Below are 21752 nucleotides of genomic sequence, written 5' to 3'. Positions count from 1 at the left end.
GGAGTTCGAGACCAGCCTGGCCAACATGGTGAAAACCTGTCTCCACTAAAAATACAAAAATCAGCCTGGCGTGGTGGCACATGCCTGTTGTCCCTGCTACTTGGGAGGCTGAGACAGAAGAATCGCTTGAACCCAGGAGGCTGCAGTGAGAACTGGAGGTTGCAGTGAGCCAAGATCAAGCCCCTGCTTGCACTCCAGCCTGGGCAACAGAGCTAGACTCCGTCTCAAAAAGAAAAAAAAATTCCCTAAAATGTTGGGAATTATGTCTTAAGAGCATCCAACTTTTTATTTAGCTAGTGAAGATGATTCAAAAATGACCACCAGATATCATTAGTATCCCTTTATGACAGAGAGAACATTTCAATACCAAAATCATAAGGCAATCATAGAGTAAAGGAGTGGCCATTATATTACATACATTTAGCTTTACAGATAAAAATAAGCATATACCCAAAACACCTCACTGTCGTACCCTTCTTTCTTTCTTTATATCAGAGGGGTGAAAACTTCATCAAAGCCAGACCAGGTTTTGAGAACCACTGTTCTAAACAGCATCTTCACTGGGTTTTACAATCAATCATCTCCCCCTCCCACTGTGCTCCCCATCATAGACATAACTGGGATGTAAGTTGAGACGCCCTAAATCCTTGTTAAAAAGTGTTTAGGTTGGGCCGCGCGCGGTAGCTCACACCTGTAATACCAGCACTTTGGGAGGCCGAGGTGGGCAGATCACCTGAGGTCGGGAGTTCGAGACCAGAATGACCAACATGGAGAAACCCAGTCTCTACTAAAAATACAAAAATTAGCCAGGCGTGGTGTCACATGCCTGTAATCCCAGCTACTCAGGAGGCTGAGGCAGGAGAATTGCTTGAACCCGGAAGGCGGAGGTTGCAGTGAGCCGAGATTGTGCCACTGTACTCCAGCCTGGGCAACAAGAGTGAAACTCCGCCTCAAAAAAAAAGAAAAAAAAAAGTGTTTAGGTTTCCACACGGAGAAGACCTCAGGAGAGGGAAAGCCATGCCCAGAGGACATTCCCAAGCCCACTCCACTCCCCAAGCAGAACACAAGAGGCAGCCTTGCCCAGGATCCACTGAATTTGTTGACATTTCCTGCAGTTACAGCTGGCTTCATGGGCATTGGACCTATGTGATCACACAGAGCCCGCCCTCCAGATGGGCCCCACGCTTAATTTAATGCTCTGCTATAGTGTCTTGAATTTCTTAAAAATTTTTGAATGAGGAGACCTGCATTTTCATTTTGCACCATGCCCTGCAAATTATGAAGTTGATTCTACCTGCAGTATGACCTCTGAGTGCTGGTGTCCTGTAAATTGTCCTGCAGGTCACCAGGGACAAACTGACACTTACAAGGCAAGTGAATCTGAGTAGTGGCTTAAGTGTTGAGGCTCATACAGAAACTTTCCTAGGAACTGTTTGCCTATGAAGGCTCCTAACCACTAAGAACACAGAGGGTCAGTACAACGTTCAGTAGGACACAGACTTGCATTTGAATCTCGGGTTGGCCACTTTTTAATTGGTGAATGTGAACAACTGGCATAATCTTCTTGAGACTCAGTTTCCTCCTCTGCAAAATGGGAAGGGTATTACCTGTCTCTGAAAATTTGTATTGATAAAGCAATGTATATGTCAATCACTAGCCTAAAGCCCAGCACCTAGGAAATAACCAGTAATAATAATGAATGCTTAATATAATTAAGTTCACTTTTCATTCTTTTTCACTATAAAGCCAACCAAAGGAGTAATGTGGAGACAGGGGAGCTGTGTGTGTATATATGTGAATAGTGGCACTTTTTCCTCTAACCCATGTCTATTCTATCAAGCTAAATTTCTGAGGTGGGGAATTATTCTTCATCATCTGAATAATACAAAGGCAAAACACAGGGTTAAGGTCACTGACCCTAATTACTGAGTTCTGCCTCTGCCACTTAAGGGAGATTTCCCTGATGCAGCCATAACTTCAGGTCTTGTGGATTTACTCTCTTCATTTAAATCTGAATTTAAGAATCTTCTGTCCAGGCGCAGTGGCTCATGCCTGTAATTCCAGCACTTTAGGAGGCTGAGGTGAGAGGATTGCTTCAGTTCAGGAGTTTGAGACAAGCCTAGGTAACATGGCAAAACCCCATACCTACAAAAAATACAAAACAATTAGCCGGGCATGGTGGCGCACACCTGACGTCCCAGCTACTTGGGAGGCTGGGGCAGGAGGATCGCTTGAGAATGGGAGGTTGAGGATGCAGTGAGCAGAGATCATGCTACTGCACTCCAGCCTGAGTGACAGAGTGAGACCTTGTCTCAAAAACAAAATTTACTTCCAAACACTTTTTATATGAAAGATAGTAAAAAAAAAAAAAATTAACTTACGCATAAAAGGTCTTTGAGTACTGTCATTTTAAATCTAAATTTAAATTAATATTTTATTTTTAGGAATAAAATATGTGATAAAAAGTAGCCAATGCACATTCCCAATATATCAAAAAAAATTAATTGCTAGATACCCAAGTCCTTGTTAGAGTATCACATAGTTTTAAGACACAACAAAAGCTTTTTAAAACTTTGCTTCCTGCTTATTAAACACTAGAGATGTGAATTATTTAATATACATTGGATTTTCAGGGCCCATAAGATTACAAGTATAGCTATAGAGATGGATGTGGATATTAACACAGATATGGATAAAGATAGAGATTTGGGATGACAAAGCAGGTTTTCAATTCTTTGTAAATTAATAAACATGATGTTATCTTAACCAGTACCTAAAATTGTCAGGCTAACAAGATCATGCATCAATAGACTGGTTTTGCTATGCAAAAAAGAGACTTGATTTAGTTAAGGACAATTTCTCTCTTTTTTTTTTTTTTTCTTTTTGAGATGGAGTCTCGCTGTGTCACCCAGGCTGGAGTGCAGTGACTCAATCTCGGCTCTCTGCAACCTCTGCCTCCCGGGTTCAAGCGATTCTCCTGCCTCAGCCTCCTGAGTAGCTGGGACTACAGGCACCTGCCACCACACCTGGCTAATTTTTTGTATTTTTAGTAGAGACAGGTTTCACCACGTTAGCCAGGATAGTCTCCATCTCCTGACCTCATGATCCCCCACCTCTGCCTCCCAAAGCGCTGGGATTACAGGCGTGAGCCACTGTGCCCAGCCAAGGACAAATTTTTTGTTTCTTGGAAACACCTATTCACTATTATTGTAGCTATCATTTTGTGAATGTCTATTTATCCTGTTGTTAGAATATTTTGACTGACTTAGGTTATAACATACTCACTGTCCAAAAAACACCTGCCTCAAGAAGAACTTATTGGGGCTGGGGCAGTTGCTTATGCCCATAATCTCAGCACTTTGGGAGGCTGACGTGAGTGGATTGCTTGAGCCCAGGAGTCCAAGCCCAGCCTGAGTAACATAGTGAGATGCCATCTCTACAAAAAATAAACAAGAAACCGAGTATCATGGTACATGCCTGTAGTCCTAGCTACTTGGGAGGCTGAGGTGGGAGGATAGTTTGAGCCCAGGAGGTTGAGGCTCTAGTGAGCCAAGATTGCACCACTGCACTCCAGCCTGGGCGACACAGTGAGATCCTGTCTAAATAAAGAAATAAATGAGCAAACAAGAGCCTATTGGAAGTATATTTATCCTTCAGCACACCACCAAATAAAATTTACCCCTTCTTTTCTTCTTTCCTACCACAACATACCAGAAGTAACCTTCCTCCATCAACCCCATGGCCTTTGGGAAGCTATTTGTTGTCGGGAAGCTATTTGTTGTCAAGAAGCTTTGAGCTTTCTCTTATAACATGAACTCTGCCTCTAAATGGGCAATGAAGAAACAGTCCTGAGGACCGGGCTTTGAACCCTCCTTCTATGTATTAATTGCATGATTTGAAGCAAGTCACTTTGCCTCACTTAGCAAACATTTATTTCCACTTTTGTGAAAATGAATGGAATAGCATCTTCCTGTGGGGTTGCAGCCAATATTAAATTGATGAGAAGATGCCAGTAAAAGCACTACTCCTTAGTACTCAATGAACACTCACCTTCTTTCTGGCCTTTCTTCACAACTTTAAGTAATACATTCCAACCAATAAATCCCATAGTATCTCGGACTCTTCATCTGACACCAGGATAATGAACCCCAAGTGGTTACAAATAGTGTATTACTGATTTTATAAGTATTTGATAATTCAGTTTCTACTATAGTTCTCAACTCTGTGCTCCATCAGAAATGTAAATACAGGAGACACCCACCTTCCACCATGCCCTTAAGGCACTTGTGACTGAATGTTGTCACTGCATGCTGAGGCAGCTTTAAATGTAAGCTCATGTTGGGACAGAAGGTGATTCGAGAGAGTTCATAATGACTGTCTGATCCTCAGTTTCCTGCAAATACCTGGTTCCTGGTTTCTAAAATCCCAGTGGGAACTTTATCCCTTGACTTCCTACAGAGTTCCCTGTGAATACGCCAAAAAAAAAAAAAAAAAAAAGCCAGAGAGGGGGCCTGGGCGTCGTGGCTCACTCCTGTAATCCCAGCACTTTGGGAGGCCAAGGCGGGCGGTCACCTGATATCAGGAGTTTGAGACCAGACTGGTCAACATGGGGAAACCCCATCTCTACTAAAAATACAAAAATTAGCTGGGCGTGGTGGCGCACGCCTATAATCCCAGCTATTCAGGACGCTGAGGCAGGAGAATGGCTTGAACCCTGGAGGTGAAGGTTGCAGTGAGCCGAGATCACACCACTGCACTCCAGCCTGGGTGACAGAGTGAGACTCCGTCTCAAAAAAAAAAGAAGAGAGGGGAAAATGGTAAACTCAATATTCATTTATAGCTTAGTGCAGATGAGGTTTTGCAGTTATTCCAGAGAACAATGATTAAAAGTGTGGAGAGAAGAGATTCCTAGATCCGAAGATTACTTCGGATCCTGAGGAGGACAAGGGGAATAATACTGAAGGTAGAAAAGGTTGAAGGAAGAGGACAGTGACAAAAGACACTTTGTGGCTGATCCGAGTACAATGGTGTTTACAACTAATTAATCACAACCAGCTACAGATTTCTTTGTTCCTTCTCTTCTCCCAGTGTTTCACTTGACTAGCCTTAAAAAATAATGATAAATAAGAAGACACTTCACCTGCACCACAATTTTGCTGAGAGCCAGTTTTAGAAGTATACACAAAAAGATTTCACATAACACCCAACTTGTTGCATTGGATTCAAAGGTAGCTATTCCAACTACTCCATGTAATTCTCCCTACCACACAAAACATCCCGATATTTGAGGAGAAAATTGTATTATTTAAAAGTGACACCAATGGTATGGGTTCTGGAGTACCAAAAAAAACACAAAAACTAAGTGTCATACGATTAATTCATATCCAGATAAAAAAAATTTCTAACAGCTTGAAGGAATTTCTTTTTGAGATAGGGTTTTGCTCTGTCACCCAGGCTGGAGTGCAGTGGTGTAATCATGGCTCATTGCAGCCTTGATCCTCTGGACTCAAGCAAGTGCCCAAGGAATTGGGACTGCAGACATGCACCACCACACCCGGCTTATTTTTTTATTTTTTTTATAGAGATAGGTCTCATTATGTTGCCCAGGCTGGTCTTGCCTGGCCTCAAGTGATCCTCCCGGCTCAGCTTCCCAGAGTGCTGGGATTATAGGTATGAGCCACCGTGCCTGGCCAGAAAGAATTTTTAAAAACAAAATATTAAAAGCTACCAGCTTGAGCTGATACTAGTATTCTTGACTCTTTCTAAGTAAAACAAAAAACTGTTCTAAAAAATGCAAAAGACAGAAAGAATTCCAAAGCCAAGGTCTAAATTTACAAGGAGCATGCCAGATTTTAGCTTAGCTGAAGATGAAGGAAAGTCTCATATAATTGACATGAAATCCTAATGTCTGTCCAACTCTAAATTCCCTCTAGCTGGAGAAGGGCCAGTGATTCTTGAATAACCCAAGAGGTGGGATTCATCTTTTTCTTCTGCACTTTTTCTATTAAGAAAATTAACTCCATGAAGTTTCCAGTTTAGGAAGTTTTGACTCTTTGAAATTTCCAGTTTAGAAATAATACTGATTATCATTAATATCATTAGCTCATTAAAGACAGGCATCACTGCCTCTGGGAATTACCATTAGCTAAGTTTACTTTAAAAAGCACTCTGATGATAGGCTGAAAATGGAGATTGCATTGTAAAGGAATATATATATATATATATTTGTGTTCTCCAAAACCTTGTTTCCTTTATTTAAGGACCTCTGGAGGTCCATGTTCTATTCAAAGTCTTACGGCTCATTCTGCTATCACTGAAAAATGACCAACTCCTCATCTACCAGGGCCAGTCTGTCACCAAGTCCTTTCAACCCTTCTTTCAAAATGGACCCTGAATTAAGTCATCCCATTACATTATCTAACGCAGGCTCTCATCACTTTGTACCATTATAAAATGCCTCTTCCATTCTCTCATCTCTCCACATTCCAGACTATTCCGCCAAATTTTTACCACTTTCATCATATTATTCCCTTTTCTAAGGAGTTTTGACACTTCATCGCTTTTGATCAAGTCCAGACCCTTTTGCTGAACTTTGAAGATTGACTTGGTAACCCTAGTCTATTGCTATCTAAACAGGTACCCTATGTAAGTATCCAAAACAATGGCTGACTCAAGCAGGGCTCGGTAGACAACACGTTACTCTTCCACAGCTCAGTGGACTAGTCTTAGTCTTGCTCCAAACGACTAGTTTTAGTCTTTTCTGAACACACCATGTTCTTCCTGACTCTTAAGTTTTGCTCCTGCTTTCTGTTTAGAGGGAAAAGAAAGAAAACTGGTTACAAGATATGTAGCCCCTTTTTTGTATCTAGTACCCAGCAATGGCATCTGTCCTGTACTGCTCCTCTATACTCTATCTGCCCTCAAGCCCAGTTTGACTATCACCTCTTCCAAGAAGCAATTACTAACTGCTCTGGGTGACACAGACTTTTCTCCAAACATCTTTGCCTTACAAAGCCCATGGGAGGTCATGCTGTTCTCTTTTGCACATCCCACCCACCTTTGGCAGACTGCTGGAAACACTGAAACCAAATAAATTCAGCTAATTGCCCAGAGGTAAAATAGGATATGAACAATCTATTAACTGCATAACTAGTCCCTAAATAACTGCAGGTCAGTAATGCTATAAAATCTACCTTGACATCAAGGTGAGATGTAGGTGAGACACAACTCCTTAGTGGTTTACATTTCCCTTATACTCCACAATCAATTATCATAATTTCAGGGATAAGTTGAATGCTTAATTTGTATCAAGCACTCTGCTAAATACTTTACCTATAAGATGTCATTGGCTTCTTATTACAACCCTGTGAATTACTACTATACGCATCTTACAGGAAACTGAATTTCAGCAAGGTGGAATGATCATACAAATAGTGTTGGAGGTAGGTCTAGAAATCATGCCTCTCTGGCTGTAAAGCCATATCCTTAACCTCTACACTAAATCATCTCAGGAATATATAGTCCTGAAATGACTGGATGAAATGAGCACTAGGTTAGGCTTATCAGAAATGAACATGTCGGGCCAGGTGTGGTGGCTCACGCCTGTAATCCCAGCACTTTGGGAGGCTGAGGCGGGCCGATTGCTTGAGGTCAGGAGTTCGATACCAGCCTGGCCAACAAGGTGAAACCCCGTCTCTACTAAAAATACAAAAATTAGCCAGACCTGGTGGCGGGTGCCTGCAGTCCCAGCTACTCAGGAGGCTCAGGCAGAAGAATCACCTCAGGGAGGCGGAGGTCGCGGTGAGCCAATATCGCACCACTGCACGCCAGCCTGGGTGACAGAGAGAGACTCTGTCTCAAAAAAAAAAAAAAAAAAAAAAAGAAAAGAAAAAATGAACATGTCAACATTCACAAGCAAAGATGTTTCCTTTTCTCATGGACTCTGCTTATTCATCAACAATAAATCCAAAAATGTAGAATTACTCCCAAAATGTCCACCTTAGTGCCCTCATTTACTATGAAAGTCTAGGGGGTTTTCCTTTGTTTCCCCCTAAATGTGTGGTCTGCAGGCCACATGCACTGGAATTCAAAAGGCATGCACAGCTCGCTTGATGGCAAGTGTTTTCCTGTGTGACACTCCACATGTTCCTTATTCAAGAATTTAAAGGGAGTGTCCCAAATATCTGCAAAGCATCTTTTTGTGCACTCAGCCTCATGTATATGCAAAAATAGAGAGTCCTGGGCCCTGACTATTCTTTGAAATCTTGCATTTGTGATATGCATAAAACATAGGAGGAGGCTTTCTTTTTCTTCTTACAACAATAATGGGTCTCCTGAATCAGAATATATAGGAGTGGGGCCTTAGAACACGTGTTTTCAATGAGTGTTCTCAGGTGATGATTTTAATCAGGCAAGGTTGAGAAACACTGAACCTCAGCTCCTGCCCTAGGTTCTCCAGGTAGGTGCCCTTTCTAGAGATATGAGGACACACTGACCATAAGATTAAAATACTTAATTTGGGGAGTTTTTTTCATAAGCATCTTTTGGTGGGGCTAGAGGGTAGGAATTATTTAAAATAAATTATAATCCCTTTTTGAGGCTACCTATTAAAAAGCATGGATTTTGAAAGTGTGCATTCTAGAGTCATTTGAAAGAGAAGAGAAAGACACTGGAACAAACCAATCTAAACTGATGGATGAAAAACATCTGTGAGCTCCTAGTCAAGGACCAAGAGAGTTCAAAGAATGGTGACAAATTAATTGCAAGTTGTACATCCTGTATTTCAAGAAAGAGGTTATTCAGGCAAACCAAAGACGGAGATTCACCTCTCCATGGCTCTTTTCTGTACATAAATTAAGTTCCTGTTAAAATGTTGACAGGGGAACAGTACATTTATTTGCTCCAAAATTAATACTGCCTGAGATAAATAAGCTTTATATACTGAAATTTTCTTTGTGAGGCTGTTGATTGTAACAGGACTTGTTCTGCTCACATGCAGCATGAGTAAAAAAGAAAGGAAATTATACATTTTCCTTCCCTCTGGATTTTGGGTTTGCATGTGTGTGTCTTGAGAGCTAGCCACTCAAGATGCCATGAAAAGCACTGACTATTCCTTGAAATCTTGCGTTTATGAAATGTATAAAAACAGAAAGGGCTTTCATTTTTCCTTTTAGAGAAGCAGCATCGAAAATAGAGAAAGTTCAGACTTCAAGCCTAGGGCCCTGAGTTCAGAACATAACTCCATTACCTACAAACAGTGTGGTCTCTGGGTGGCAATCTCTGTGTCTGTACATAAGGAATACTAATGCTTATGTTGCATGTTTTTTTTTTTTTTTTTTTTTTTTTTTTGAGATGGAGTCCTGCTCTGTTGCCCAGGCTGGAGTGCAGTGGCACGATCTTGGCTCACAGCAAGCTCCACCTCCCAGGTTCACACCATTCCCCTGCCTCAGCCTCCCGAGTAGCTGGGACTACAGGTGCCCGCCACCAGGCCCATCTAATTTTTTTTGTGTTTTTAGTAGAGACAGGGTTTCACCGTATTAGCCAGAATGGTCTTGATCTCCTGACCTCGTGATCCACCTGCCTCGGCCTCCCAAAGTGCTGGGATTACAGGCGTGAGCCACCGTGCCCGGCTGCATGGTTGTTTTAAGGATCAGAGATAATACAGGCAAATGTTTATTATGACAGAGAAGTATAGTTAATGGCAGTTGTCATTTCTATGTTGGGGTGGATTGATTTGCCTGTTGGGAGGATTTCTTCTCACCACTGTCTTTCAGGGTGACCCTGAGTGAGGACATAGTACAACAGCAGATCATGAGAAGAGGTTTGGAAAAACTGATTATGAAGAGTCAAGCCTTCACCTCTTCCTACTACGGAATACATCCTCCACTGGAGGCTAACAGTCTAGGAAACTCCAGGTTAAATGTGTCACCTGGCATAGTAACCCCAAGCCTGCAATGGTTGTGCGACATCAGATTTCACAGAGCTCCTTACTTTGCATTATTTTGGAATGATTCTGTCCCTTTTCAATTACTACTTTTTTAAAAATAGAGATGAGGTCTGCCTGTGTGGCCCAGGGTGGTCTCAAAACTCCTGGGCTCAAGGGATCCTCCTGCCTTGGACTCCCAAAGTACTGGGATTACAGTCGTGAGCCACCATGCTCGGCCAATCATTACTTTTTAAAGCATCATCCCTACATGGGCATTATAGCAAGAGAGAGAGAGAGAGTCCTCAAAAGACCCAAGGTTTAAATGGTAATGTTGTTTAAGCATGTGATTTTAACAGATGACATTAAACTAAGAGCAATGGCGGATGCCAGTGGAAGAGAGCCAAGCCTTCCTTTCCTCAGCACCGTGACCTCCCGCCACATGAGGTCCTTTGTTCAAAAGTGGTGCAATTCAATATGTGTGTTAAGAGGTCACTGAGGGGAGCCATGACGAAGGGCTCTAAGTATGGCAGTTTCACCTCAGACCTTACTATTTAGAGAGGCTCTTCCTCACCTGTCCCATTTATCATTCCTGCTGAAGTCTGTTGATTTAGCCAGAAGTGTGGGAGCACCAGTGAGAAACCAGCATTTCGAACTTATGCTTCAGCAAATGTTGCTGTAAACGGAACAGTGATATTTTCATATTACCTAACCAACTGCCAGCTCCTCATAAAAGTTTCCTCATGCAGTTTTAACAATAACACACTTTGCTATTGTTAGAAATTGTTATAGCTCAGTGAATTTTATTCTAAAAGAAAGCTAGAATGGGGAGGGAGGAGGAAAAAAATGAGTTTAAATGACCCGAGGACTCAAGGTGGAGGAAAGCATCACTAGAGGCATTTCTGGAAGCCGCCATCTAACAATGCATGATGAAATATCACATTCCCCATCATCAGGTCATGCGAGCATGCAACTTTAAATTTTCCACAGAGGCGTGGCATTAGAAAAGATGCTGGAAAGGTGGGGTATGAAGGAAACAATCCTTCTTCCAGAGCAGAGTATACCTGAGGCGTCATTGAGGCTAAAGGCGATGCGTACAGGCTTGTCAGCAGGTACCCTGGCTGTGCTGATCATGTGGGCACCTGAGCCTCCGCCTTCTCCTGGGTCTTCCAGCTGTGACAGCAAGAGAGAGCCATTGTCACTTTATCCAGCATCATCCCCCTAAATACTCAGAGGCTCTTGGAAATTACAGGTGAAGTTATTAAGGTTAGTAAGCATTACCTGCTTATTCTAAAGATACTCCTAGTTTTGAGCTTTCTTTTTCTATGTCAAAAGTATTCATCCGCCCCATTTAAATCTTTTTTTCTTGGCTCAAGAAAAAATTGCTTTTGCAATATACATCTAGAATGAATGAAATATGGGAAATATCTCTACCTGCCTTACTTGCTCAATATCTTTTTACACTGACCAGTTCAATCCTGCCCATTTAAGGTCATATAAAGTATTTTACTTTCAACTGAGGAGGATAAAAAGAGATATAGTCTTAATAAGGTATCAGATGGCTTCAGATTAGACTTGCTTTTCATGTTCAAAAGCCTAAATTAAATCTGAATTATTAATCTGAGAGTGGCAAAGAATGGGTTTCATGGAATCATTTAAAAAATACCAAAAGTCGCTGGGTGTGGTGGCTCATGCCTGTAATCCCAACACTTTGGGAGGCCGAGGCAGGTGGATCCCCTGAGGTCAGAAGTTCGAGACCAGCTTGACCAACATGAGAAAACCCCATCTCTATCAAAAATACAAAAATTAGTGGGGCATGCTAGCAGGCACCTGTAATCCCAGCTACTTGGGAAGCTGAGGCAAGAAAATCGCTTGAACCTGGGAGGCAGAGGTTGCAGTGAACCGAGATTGCACCACTGCACTCCAGCCTGGGCGACAGAGTGAGATTCTGTCTAAAATAAATAAATAAATAAAGAATACCAAAAACCACTTTAAAATATCTGTTATATGATGAATATCATATGCTTTAAATATCTGATTAACTACCTGTAAGTCTATCAAACATTTCTAAGGTTGCACATCTTAACAATCTATAAAAGCAAAGACAAGACTCAAAAACATCCTATAGATATTCTACTCCAGCTATCAAATCATCATTTAATTAATTAAGGTAGAATGAATGGAAAAAAACATCCTGCAGATAAAATGGAATGGGCAAAAACACATGAATATTTCTGGTTATAATCAGAAAACTTGGCCCAAATATATTTTAACCAAGATATTTGATAATTTGATGTCTATAGGGGACTAGGAAAAGATAGTTATAAATACATGATATCTTTCTTATTTAAAAACATATATTTAATTTTTCTATTTGTAGTCCCACCTCCCCTAAACCCTCTACTTTCCTTCTCATGTAGACAGTAAACCAAAAAACCTGAATGATATTTTAAGGGAAATAGCTCTAAAAATGGCAAAGTATAAATAATCTCTTTAGCCATCCTTAAAGAGATTCTGGGAAATGCTTTAGCAGGACATTTTCTCACAGCACAGTTTCTGACTTTTTCCCATAACTTTCCTCTATCTAAAAATAGTGTCCAGAACACTGAATTTTGTTTTTAAAAGTATTTATAGAGCCAAAGCCAATGCATATATATATATACATGTATATTTAGACATACATACATATGGAATCATCTTACCCAGCATATGAAAAAAGATCAGGCTTATATTAAAACCCTAGTATAGCTTTGGAGAAAAACCAGCAGCTGTTTATTATCGAGTTAGAATCATAATTTGGCCCATTTATTTAGCACTACAAGTAGCAATGCACCAAAAAGCTCTCCACTGTCCATATCATGTAATTCTAAGTTAGAAAGAAATAGTAACATGAAACATTTAATTTTAAAAAAGAGTAATATAAAATATCTGTTGATTCAGGATTTGTTTTATCTTAACTCTGCCACCCTTCTGTCCAGTCTTACCTGCTCAGAATCAAGCATTTTGTAAGCCACCTAGGGAATGGCATGGATTGTCTCAAATTCAACAGAAGAAACCATTAAAATTCCCTTAACATTTTAGCTAAAAAGAGAAGTTTTACTGTTATGCATTGTACAATCACCGAATCACTTTAGCATAACATCTAAGGATGGAAAGTTGCACTCCTCTTTTGGCTAAATCTCCCAACACTTTCCCGCACCAAGAAATCAAGTACAAGAGGTAGAAATTTGCCTCAAGGATTTTGTAAATAGTCCTCTGGTATGGTTTCCAGCTACAGGAAATGGAATTAATAAACACAGCTAATTACAGTCCCTCCCCTCCGCTCAATGGAGAACATCTGTCTGCCTGTGAAAGGATGGTGGCAAGACTGAGTGGACTTTGAGTTCCACACCATGTTGACCACAAATGCCCCTACACCAACTTGCCTTTTCATCACACCGTCTGGGGAAACGAACCACAGGTTCCTTCTCTCGGCTACAGGCTGTAACAGAGCTTTGGTTAAGTTGCTGCTGATCCGAGCATTTAGTTCAGTTTTCACACCTGTTGGCTTACCTCACTTAGTTGAGTGTCTGCACTTGTGTAACCCAGAGCCAGCCACTGCCTTGGCCAGTCGTTGCCTTTGTGGAGTAGAGACTCAGTGAGAGACCAGGCTGCACCTGCTGCATAGCAGCCACTGACAATCTGAGGAGCGGAGACAGCTGTCAGGGCAGCACACTGCTACCTGCTCTGCCCCAGACCCCAGCGTCCCACGGGACCTCCCTTCCCTTCCCTTCCGCTTCCCTTCACAACCCCTCTCTCCTTTCCTTGCCTCTCTAACAGCCAGGATGTTGTCATGTTTCTAGAAAAAGCAAGAGCAAAAGAAAACCCTCCTCCTGTCAGAGGCATTGATAAACAGCAAGTTGTGGGGAGTCCAAATGTTTTAATTCATTAGTCCTGGCAAACTTAAAATACAAACAGACTTGCTTCACAAGACAGGAATGTCTTCAGCGTGACCCAATCGGTGTCTGTGTCTATTCCAGCAAACTGGCAAAGATAGCATGACTCCAGTCAGCAAAAATGTCGGCCGCTCCAATCAGCTCAGCCAGACCCAGCCAACTTGGACAGGCCACAGGCTGACTCTCAGATGATAGCAGCGATGATCCTGGTTAAGAATGTGAGGTTTGAGGTTGAGCCCATGTTGGGCTTGAAGACTTGATTCATTCTTCAAATGCAACCAACCACAAAAGGAGTCAATGGTAAATAAGAATACAGCATTAGGATTTGTCAACCTTTTTAAAAACTGTAAACCTGGATGTCATTGGTACTTAAAAAATAATTGGATTGTGATTTTGAGGTTAAATAAGCAAAATAAATATTAGGAGAAGGCAAACACAAGCCACAGACTGAAAGAAAATCTGCAAAATACATATCAGATGATGGACTGGCATCCAAAATACACAATGAACTCTTAAAATTCAACAACAGAAAAACAAACAACCCAATCAAAAAATAGGCAAAAGATCTGAAAGATATCTCACTACAGAAAATATACAGATGGCAAGTAAGCATATGAAAAGATGATCAACATCATATGTCATTAGGGAATTGCAAACTAAGATAACAATGAAATACCACTATACACCTATTGGAATAACCCAAATTCAAAATACTGACAACATCAAATGTTGGTGAGGCTGTGGAGCAACAGGAACTTTCATTCCATGCTGGTGGGAATGAAAACATAATAGTACATCCCACTTTAGTGAACAGTTGGGCAGTTTCTTACAAAAGCAAACATACTTTTACCACATGACCCAGAAATCACACTTCTTGTTTTTTCCCCAAAAGCCTGCATACAGATGTTTATAGCAGGTTTATGCATAATTGCCAAAATTTGGAAGCAACCAAGTTCTTCAATAGGTAAATAAATCCTGGTATATCCTGACAATGGAATATCATTCAGGGATAAAAAGAAAAACTATCAAGCCACAAAAAGATATGGAAGTATCTTAAGTGCATATTACTAAATGAAAGAAGCTAAATCTTGAAAGGCTACATGCTGTATAATTCCAACAACATGACATTCTAGAAAAGGTAAAACTGTGGATACTGTAAAAAGATCAGTGGTTGCCAGGGATTCAGGAAGAGAAAAAGGAAGGATGAATAGGTGGTGCATGAGGGATTTTTAGGGCAGTGAAACTATTCTATATGAGACTGTAATGGTAGATACACATCATTACTCAATTGTCCAAACCCATAGAATGTACAACACAGAGTGAACCCTAATGTAAACTATGGACTAATAATGAATAATAATGTATCAATATTGGTTCATTAATTAAAGCAAAGATGTTAATTAGGGGTTAGAGGGATGAGGAAATATATGGGAATTCCGTACATTTCACTCCGTTTTTTTCTGTAAATCTAAAACTGTTCAAAAGGTATTAAATATACAAGTAAAAGGACTCAGCAGGTTTTCTTAATCTAATGAATGGAAGGCTAATTTGTTATGATATATACAACAATAAAGCTGTACAGACTCAGACAATTAAAACATTCACATATAAGCTTATTCTTTTCAGGAATTAATATTACTGTTTTAATATTATTTTATGGTTATAATAAAACTTACTAATGCATTATAATTTATCGAAGTGAATTTCTTATTCACGACCTCATTTTAATCTTCCAGAAGATCCTATACAATAGTCTTTGTCAGTATTGCCATCCCGATTTGACAGATGAGCAAATTGAGGCGCAGACAATTCAAATAACAGGCTTGAAGATGAATGACCATAATAGAATTAAGAACCCAGATAGGATCCAGGTTTTCTAATTATTAGTTCAAGCTACTTCCACTACACCAGGATGCACTCTGTATCAAAGATTTAATTGGCCGGGCGCGGTGGCTCACGCCTGTAATCCCAGCAATTTGGGAGGCCGAGGCGGGCAGATCATGAGGTCAGGAGACTGAGACCATCCTGGCTAACATGGTGAAACCCGTCTCTACTAAAAATACAAAAAATTAGCCGGGCGTGGTGGTGGGCGCCTGTAGCCCCAGCTACTCGGGAGGCTGAGGCAGGAGAATGGCGTGAACCTGGGAGGCGGAGCTTGCAGTGAGCCTAAATCGTGCCACTGCACTCCAGCCTGGGCGACAGAATGAGACTCCATCTCAAAAAAAAAAAAAAAAAATTAATTGAAATTTTTTAGAATAAGTCTGACTCTCAGCTTTTGTTTGGAGGAGACAAAAGTATCACTTTCTTCAGTGGTCCAGCATCCAGGTTCATCTGACACTAGCCATCTTTATCATGACACCCAAGTTCCACCCCAAGAAAATCAAAGTTCTGCATCTTATGTGTGCCAGTGGGAAAGCAGATACCACATCTGTGCTGTCTCTCAAATTGGCCCCCTGGGTCTGCCTTCAGAAAAGCTGGTGGTGACACTGACATTGCCAAGGCAGTCAGTGACTGGAAGTGGCTGAATTCTAGTGAAACTGACAGTTCAGAATGGACAGACCTAGGATGAAGTAGCACCTTCCTTTTCTGCACTGACCATCAGGCTCTCAAAGAACCATACAGAGATAGAAAGAGACAGTTACATATTAAACACAACGGAAATATTGCCTTCTATGATACTGTCAACAGCTCCTCACCAACACAGCATAGATCTTTATCCACAGAACTCTCTGGAATCATTAAAGTGAACCTGGGGATTGCCCACTGTGTGGGCTGCAACATTGACAGCTACATCCTCATGACATCAAAAATGACATCAAGAGAGGTGTGGTAGATGCCCAGTTGGTAAAGGGCTACAAAGAAAAAGATTTCATTAAAAGATAATTTGACAACAATGAGAAAGGAACAAAAAAAAATACATCTAAATTGTCTAAATGTTCTCTTTCTGAATCTGATAACATAAATTCAAGGTTTTCAGTCACAATTAACATTTACCAGCTTTTCTGTTCCCATATGAGCAACGATGTATTTCTTGGCTCTTTATCCAAACACTTTCAAGAGAGTAACAAATCTGAAATCCAAGTGAAATCCCTTCCCATAACTGAAACCCAAAATAACTACATGGTATTTTAAGAATTTAATAGAATTATATAAATTCAATCCAGAAAGGATGTGTTTCTGCATCAATATATAAACAGATTAACAGTATGTTTCTTGGTGGTGGCAATAATGTATAATTTTTATTTTATTATTTTCAGCAACAAATGTGTTTTTACAGTTATTTGGAAAGTTATTTTCAATAATATTCAAGGAGCTTTTCACATACTGAGCTCTAGACTTGCTTCTGAATTATGATCAATAATACACTCCTACCATAGACTATTGTCACAATTATGTAATATCAATTTCTCAGTACAACTCAGTATGTATGTAGCTTGGTATGTTCCAGGCTAGTGTTTCTCAAAAGTACCAGATTACTAGGTGCCTTTAAAAAATACCCATTCCCAGGCTTTGCCATAGTGACTCAGTAGTCTGCGTAGACCCTCATTCTGGAAATTTTAAAAAAGAAATTTTAATGGCTATTCATAGCATTTAGAGAATAGTTGAGAAGATATTTTCCCCAACATTTTAAAGTCAGCTCTATTGCTATGTGACATATACGGCCGGTAGTCTCCAACAAAGAAATATTCCATGATGGCAAAGTAATCACTCTTCCATTATATCCAGAGGTCAGCACAATTTTTCTCTAAAGGGCCATATTAGAAATATTTTACACTTGTGAGCCAGGCACGGTGGCTCACATCTGTAATTCCAGCATTTTGGGAGGCCAAGGCAGGCGGATCACCTAAGGTCAGGAATTTGAGACCAGCCTGGCCAACATGGTAAGACCCTGTCTCTACTAAAAATACAAAAATTAGCCAGGCGTGGTGGCGAGTGCCTGTAATCCCAGCTACTCAGGAGGCTGAGGCAGGAGAATCACTTGAACCCGGGAGGTGAAGGTTGCAGTGAGCCAAGACAGCACCATTGTACTCCAGCCTGGGCAACAAGAGCAAAATTCCATCTCAAAAAACAAACAAACAAAAAAACAGAAAGAAAGAAATATTTTACACTTGTGAGCTCTTAAGGATCTCTGTCACAACTACTCATCTCTGCCTCTGTAGCATAAAGGCAGCCATAGACAACATGTATAGGAATGGATGGGCTTTGACTTTATTGACAAAAACAGGAAACAAATGCACATGGCTGTGTTCCGAAAACACTTTATTTACAAAGAGAGAGCAGCCTGGATTTGGCCTGCAGACTATAATTTGCCAGTCTCTCCAGATCGAACATCCAGTGGACGGCCTTATCCTGATTGAACATCCAGTGGACAGCCAAGGCACAGCTCCCCCCACAGTGCCGTACGGCACGTGCAGAGTCCTCTGGGAGAAGTAACTCTTCTTTTGCTGCCACTTTCTTCAATTCATTCTTCCCAACTCCATCCCCATAAAAAAATTTTGTCAGATTTCTCAGTTAGTAAAGCAAAAGTCCCAAAGTTACGTATTAACCCTGCTTTTCTATGAAGCACTGATACATCTGTTTGAAGAAAACACCAGTGAATAAACACCTCTTCCAATTGGTTCATGAGACTGCATGTGCAGGCCATGGTGAGAAAGTGCCACGGGACCTGTTCCATATTGTGAGCTGGTCTTGTGCCATTGCTCTTTGGAGGAGCCTCTTCCTCCGCTCCTGACCCCAGTGAAATGTCAGGTAAGGTTTCCCAGGTTTCCCAGGAAGCCTTCTTGCAGTGCTAACTTGCAGTAATGTTGTTACTCCTTCTCAAACCTTCTCGTAGGGCAATGCAATGAAAAACCACAAAGCAAGGATCAAGGCTCAACGACAAAAACAAGACACCATCTCCCCCAGGAACTTCTTTTTATTTTAATTGACAAAGAAAAATTGTATGTTTCTAGTGTAAGGATTTCTGATCACAAACTGTCACAGCCTTTGATTTTAAGGATAACTGAGAGCCACTTTTCCTAATCCAAGTTCACTTCAGGCTTAAGATAGCAGAATGATCAACCCTATATCATTCGTGCCCCCAAAGCTCAAGAGAGGAACGACAGGGGTTAGAACCACTGAACCACTCAATGGTTTCTCTTTCACTAGCTTTGTGGTTCCCTTAATGAAGGAGACAGAGCAATGTGCAACATTTAAGTCAGGCCACCTGGGTCTCCAACCCAGCTCTGTCTCTTACTCATGTAGGACTTTGGTTAAATTACTTAATAAATTATATGCCACAAATTCCCCAAGTATAAAATGGGGGATAATTATAGTACCTGTCCTACAGGTTGTTATGACAATTAAAAGAGCAATACAAGTACGTGCAACAATGCCAGAAATAAAACAGGCACTATGTAGATAGAAATCATTTTTTCAAGGGGGCAAAAACATAGGAAAAAACCACATCCAAAGGGTACCTAGATTCAGAAGACCTGGGTTTGCATTGTGATGCTGCATTCAAAAGCTGTGGAAGTTTAGACCAGAGACTTCATACCTCCAGGACTCAGTTTTTTCATCTAGGTTGACAAACTTTTTTTGTAGAGAGCCAGGAGATAAATATTTTAGGTTTTTCAGGCCATACACTTTCTGTTACAATTACTCATCTCTGCTGTTCTAAGTTGAAAGTAGTCATAGACAATATGCAAATGGATGGATGACTCCAGTAAAACTTTATTTACAAAAACAGTAAGTAAATGTGCATAGCTGTATTCCAGTAAAAGTACAGACAATGATATTAGAATTTCATATAATTTCCAAATGTCACCAAAGATTATTCTCCTTTTGATATTTGTCAAATATTTTAAAATATTAAAACCATTCTTAGCTCCTGGGTCATACCAAAACAGGCTGTGGGACAGATTTTACCTGATCCTCAGAGTTTTTGGACCCTTGATTTGTATAGCCAACAAGCAAGCATGGACTAACTCAGGGTTTCCCCAGATGGGAATAACGTGATGTGTGTGTAGCCACTGTTTTGCCTTTTTAACTTGATTTAGCTATCTATTTATCTAAATGGATTAATCTTTTATCTAAATATTTTATTTATGAAAACTTAAATGGTTTTATACAATTTGAGTTTACCATTTAAAGTTAATTAAATGTGACACATGTGTTCTTTTTTTTTTTTTTTTTTTTTGAGATGGAGTCTCACTCTGTTGCCCGGGCTAGAGCACAGTGGCGCGATATCGGCTCACCGCAACCTCCGCCTCCCAGGTTCAAGCGATTCTCCTGCCTCAGCCTCCTGAGTAGCTGGGATTACAGGTGCCTGCCACCACGCCCGGCTAATTTTTGTATTTTTTAGTAGAGATGGGGTTTCACCACCTTCGCCAGGCTGGTCTTGAACTCCTGACCTCATGATCCACCTGCCTCAGCCTCCCAAAGTGCTGGGATTACAGGCATGAGCCACCACCCTTGGCCTGTGTTCCTTTTCTATAAACACCTAGACAGCAGACTCTTGGAGAAAGAATAAATTTCCTTTAATATTTTTGACTGTATGAGAAAATAATGTTTATCTTATATTTTAGTATTTATATCTTTCCCAAGAATATAACCTAGAAGGACTAACAGCACCAAATTTTAAAGCTTGTTATTATAGTATAGATAGATTTACTTTACCTTCTTAATGTTATCCTAAGGAAAACATAAATTTCTCATCACCTGTTAATATCCCAGTGTATACCCCAAAAAGGAAGAGCACTCTCTTCATTAACAGAACCAAATAGCACCATCACACCAACAACCACCACCACAGTAATTCCCCAACATTACCCATCATCAGACGGCATTCAAACCTCCAGTTTTATCACAAACATTTTCAATTGTTTTCTCCATTAATTTTTAAATTTTTAATCAAGATCCAAAGTCCGGACACATGATGGACTGCTAAGTTTTTATATTTATAAATCTACAATTACTCTTCCTCCCTCTTTTTTTGCAAATTTATTTGTTAAAGAAACTATAGAGTTCCCAAAGTTACACCTCCATAATGTTTTTCAATATGCTTCTCTGTTCTCTCTGTCCACTGTAAATTAGCCATTGGATCTAGAAACTCGGTCAGATTCAGATGTGACTTTCTTTTTTTGCAGGACTACTTCATAGACAGCGAGTAACATTTATTTAAAAGATCAGCCGGGTACAGTGGCTCATGCCTGTAATCCCAGGACTTTGGGAGGCCAAGGCAGGTGGATCACCTGAGGTCAGGAATTTGAGATCAGCCTGACCAACATGGTGAAACCTCATGTTTATTAAAAATATACAAAATTAGCCAGGCCTGGTGGTGGGCACCTGTAATCCCAGCTGCTTCAGAGGCTGAGGTAGGGGAATCACTTGTACCCAGGAGGCAGAGGTTGCAGTGAGCCAAGATCACGCCATTGCACTTCAGCCTGGGCAACAAGAGCAAAACTCCACTTCAAAAAAAAAAAAAGATCAAATATTCTCCAGTATTGACTTCATTTTGAAAATAGCATTACTTAAGTATAAGCATAAAACTATATATAATCTTTTTGTAAAACTCTTATAAAATCAAATCTACAAAGCTCTTATCAACCAATTTTATAATTTAAATTCAAATAAAGTAACAAATTTAAAATACAATTGATACGGACAGGAGGCAGGAAAATACTGGGTAGAAGAGGGCAGTCCCCAGTGAGGACCCCACCCTCAAACCTGGACCCATGGCCCAAAGTAAGAACACGCATTCCTCTTTTCCCACCCGAATGTTGCCTTTTCCAAAATCACCCTGGCCTGCCCTGACCCCCATCCTGTACCCAGAAAAACCCCAGCCGCCACTGGCAGCAGAGCGGCAGAGAAGTAGAGAAAAGAAGAAGCAGCTAGACGTTGGTGAGAAGCAGCTT

The 21752-nt window shown here is 40.6% G+C and overlaps 1 protein-coding gene across 2 annotated transcripts in view; it reads right to left on the bottom strand.

Moving 5' to 3' along the window:
- The window catches only part of MAP3K7CL (MAP3K7 C-terminal like), a 95313-nt gene that overhangs the window by 32214 nt on the left and 41347 nt on the right, over window positions 1-21752 (bottom strand). Inside the window, exons 1-2 of one of the 2 annotated variants that reach the window (XM_008965770.4) lie at window positions 13475-13699; window positions 10987-11095 (exon numbers count right to left, since the gene is read on the bottom strand). The exons of the other annotated variant lie outside the window; for it this stretch is intronic. Of the exons in view, the coding sequence (XP_008964018.1) occupies window positions 10987-11056 (70 nt within the window). The 5' untranslated portion in view covers window positions 11057-11095; window positions 13475-13699. Of the gene's footprint in view, window positions 1-10986; window positions 11096-13474; window positions 13700-21752 lie in introns of those variants that run through there. 2 annotated transcript variants of the gene reach the window in all.

The sequence above is a fragment of the Pan paniscus genome, chromosome 22, assembly GCF_029289425.2.
Source record: "Pan paniscus chromosome 22, NHGRI_mPanPan1-v2.0_pri, whole genome shotgun sequence".
In the NCBI taxonomy this organism is placed as follows: Eukaryota; Metazoa; Chordata; class Mammalia; order Primates; family Hominidae; genus Pan; species Pan paniscus.
Note: the sequence above shows the minus strand (reverse complement) of the source record. Positions and strands in the feature narration are given on the sequence as shown.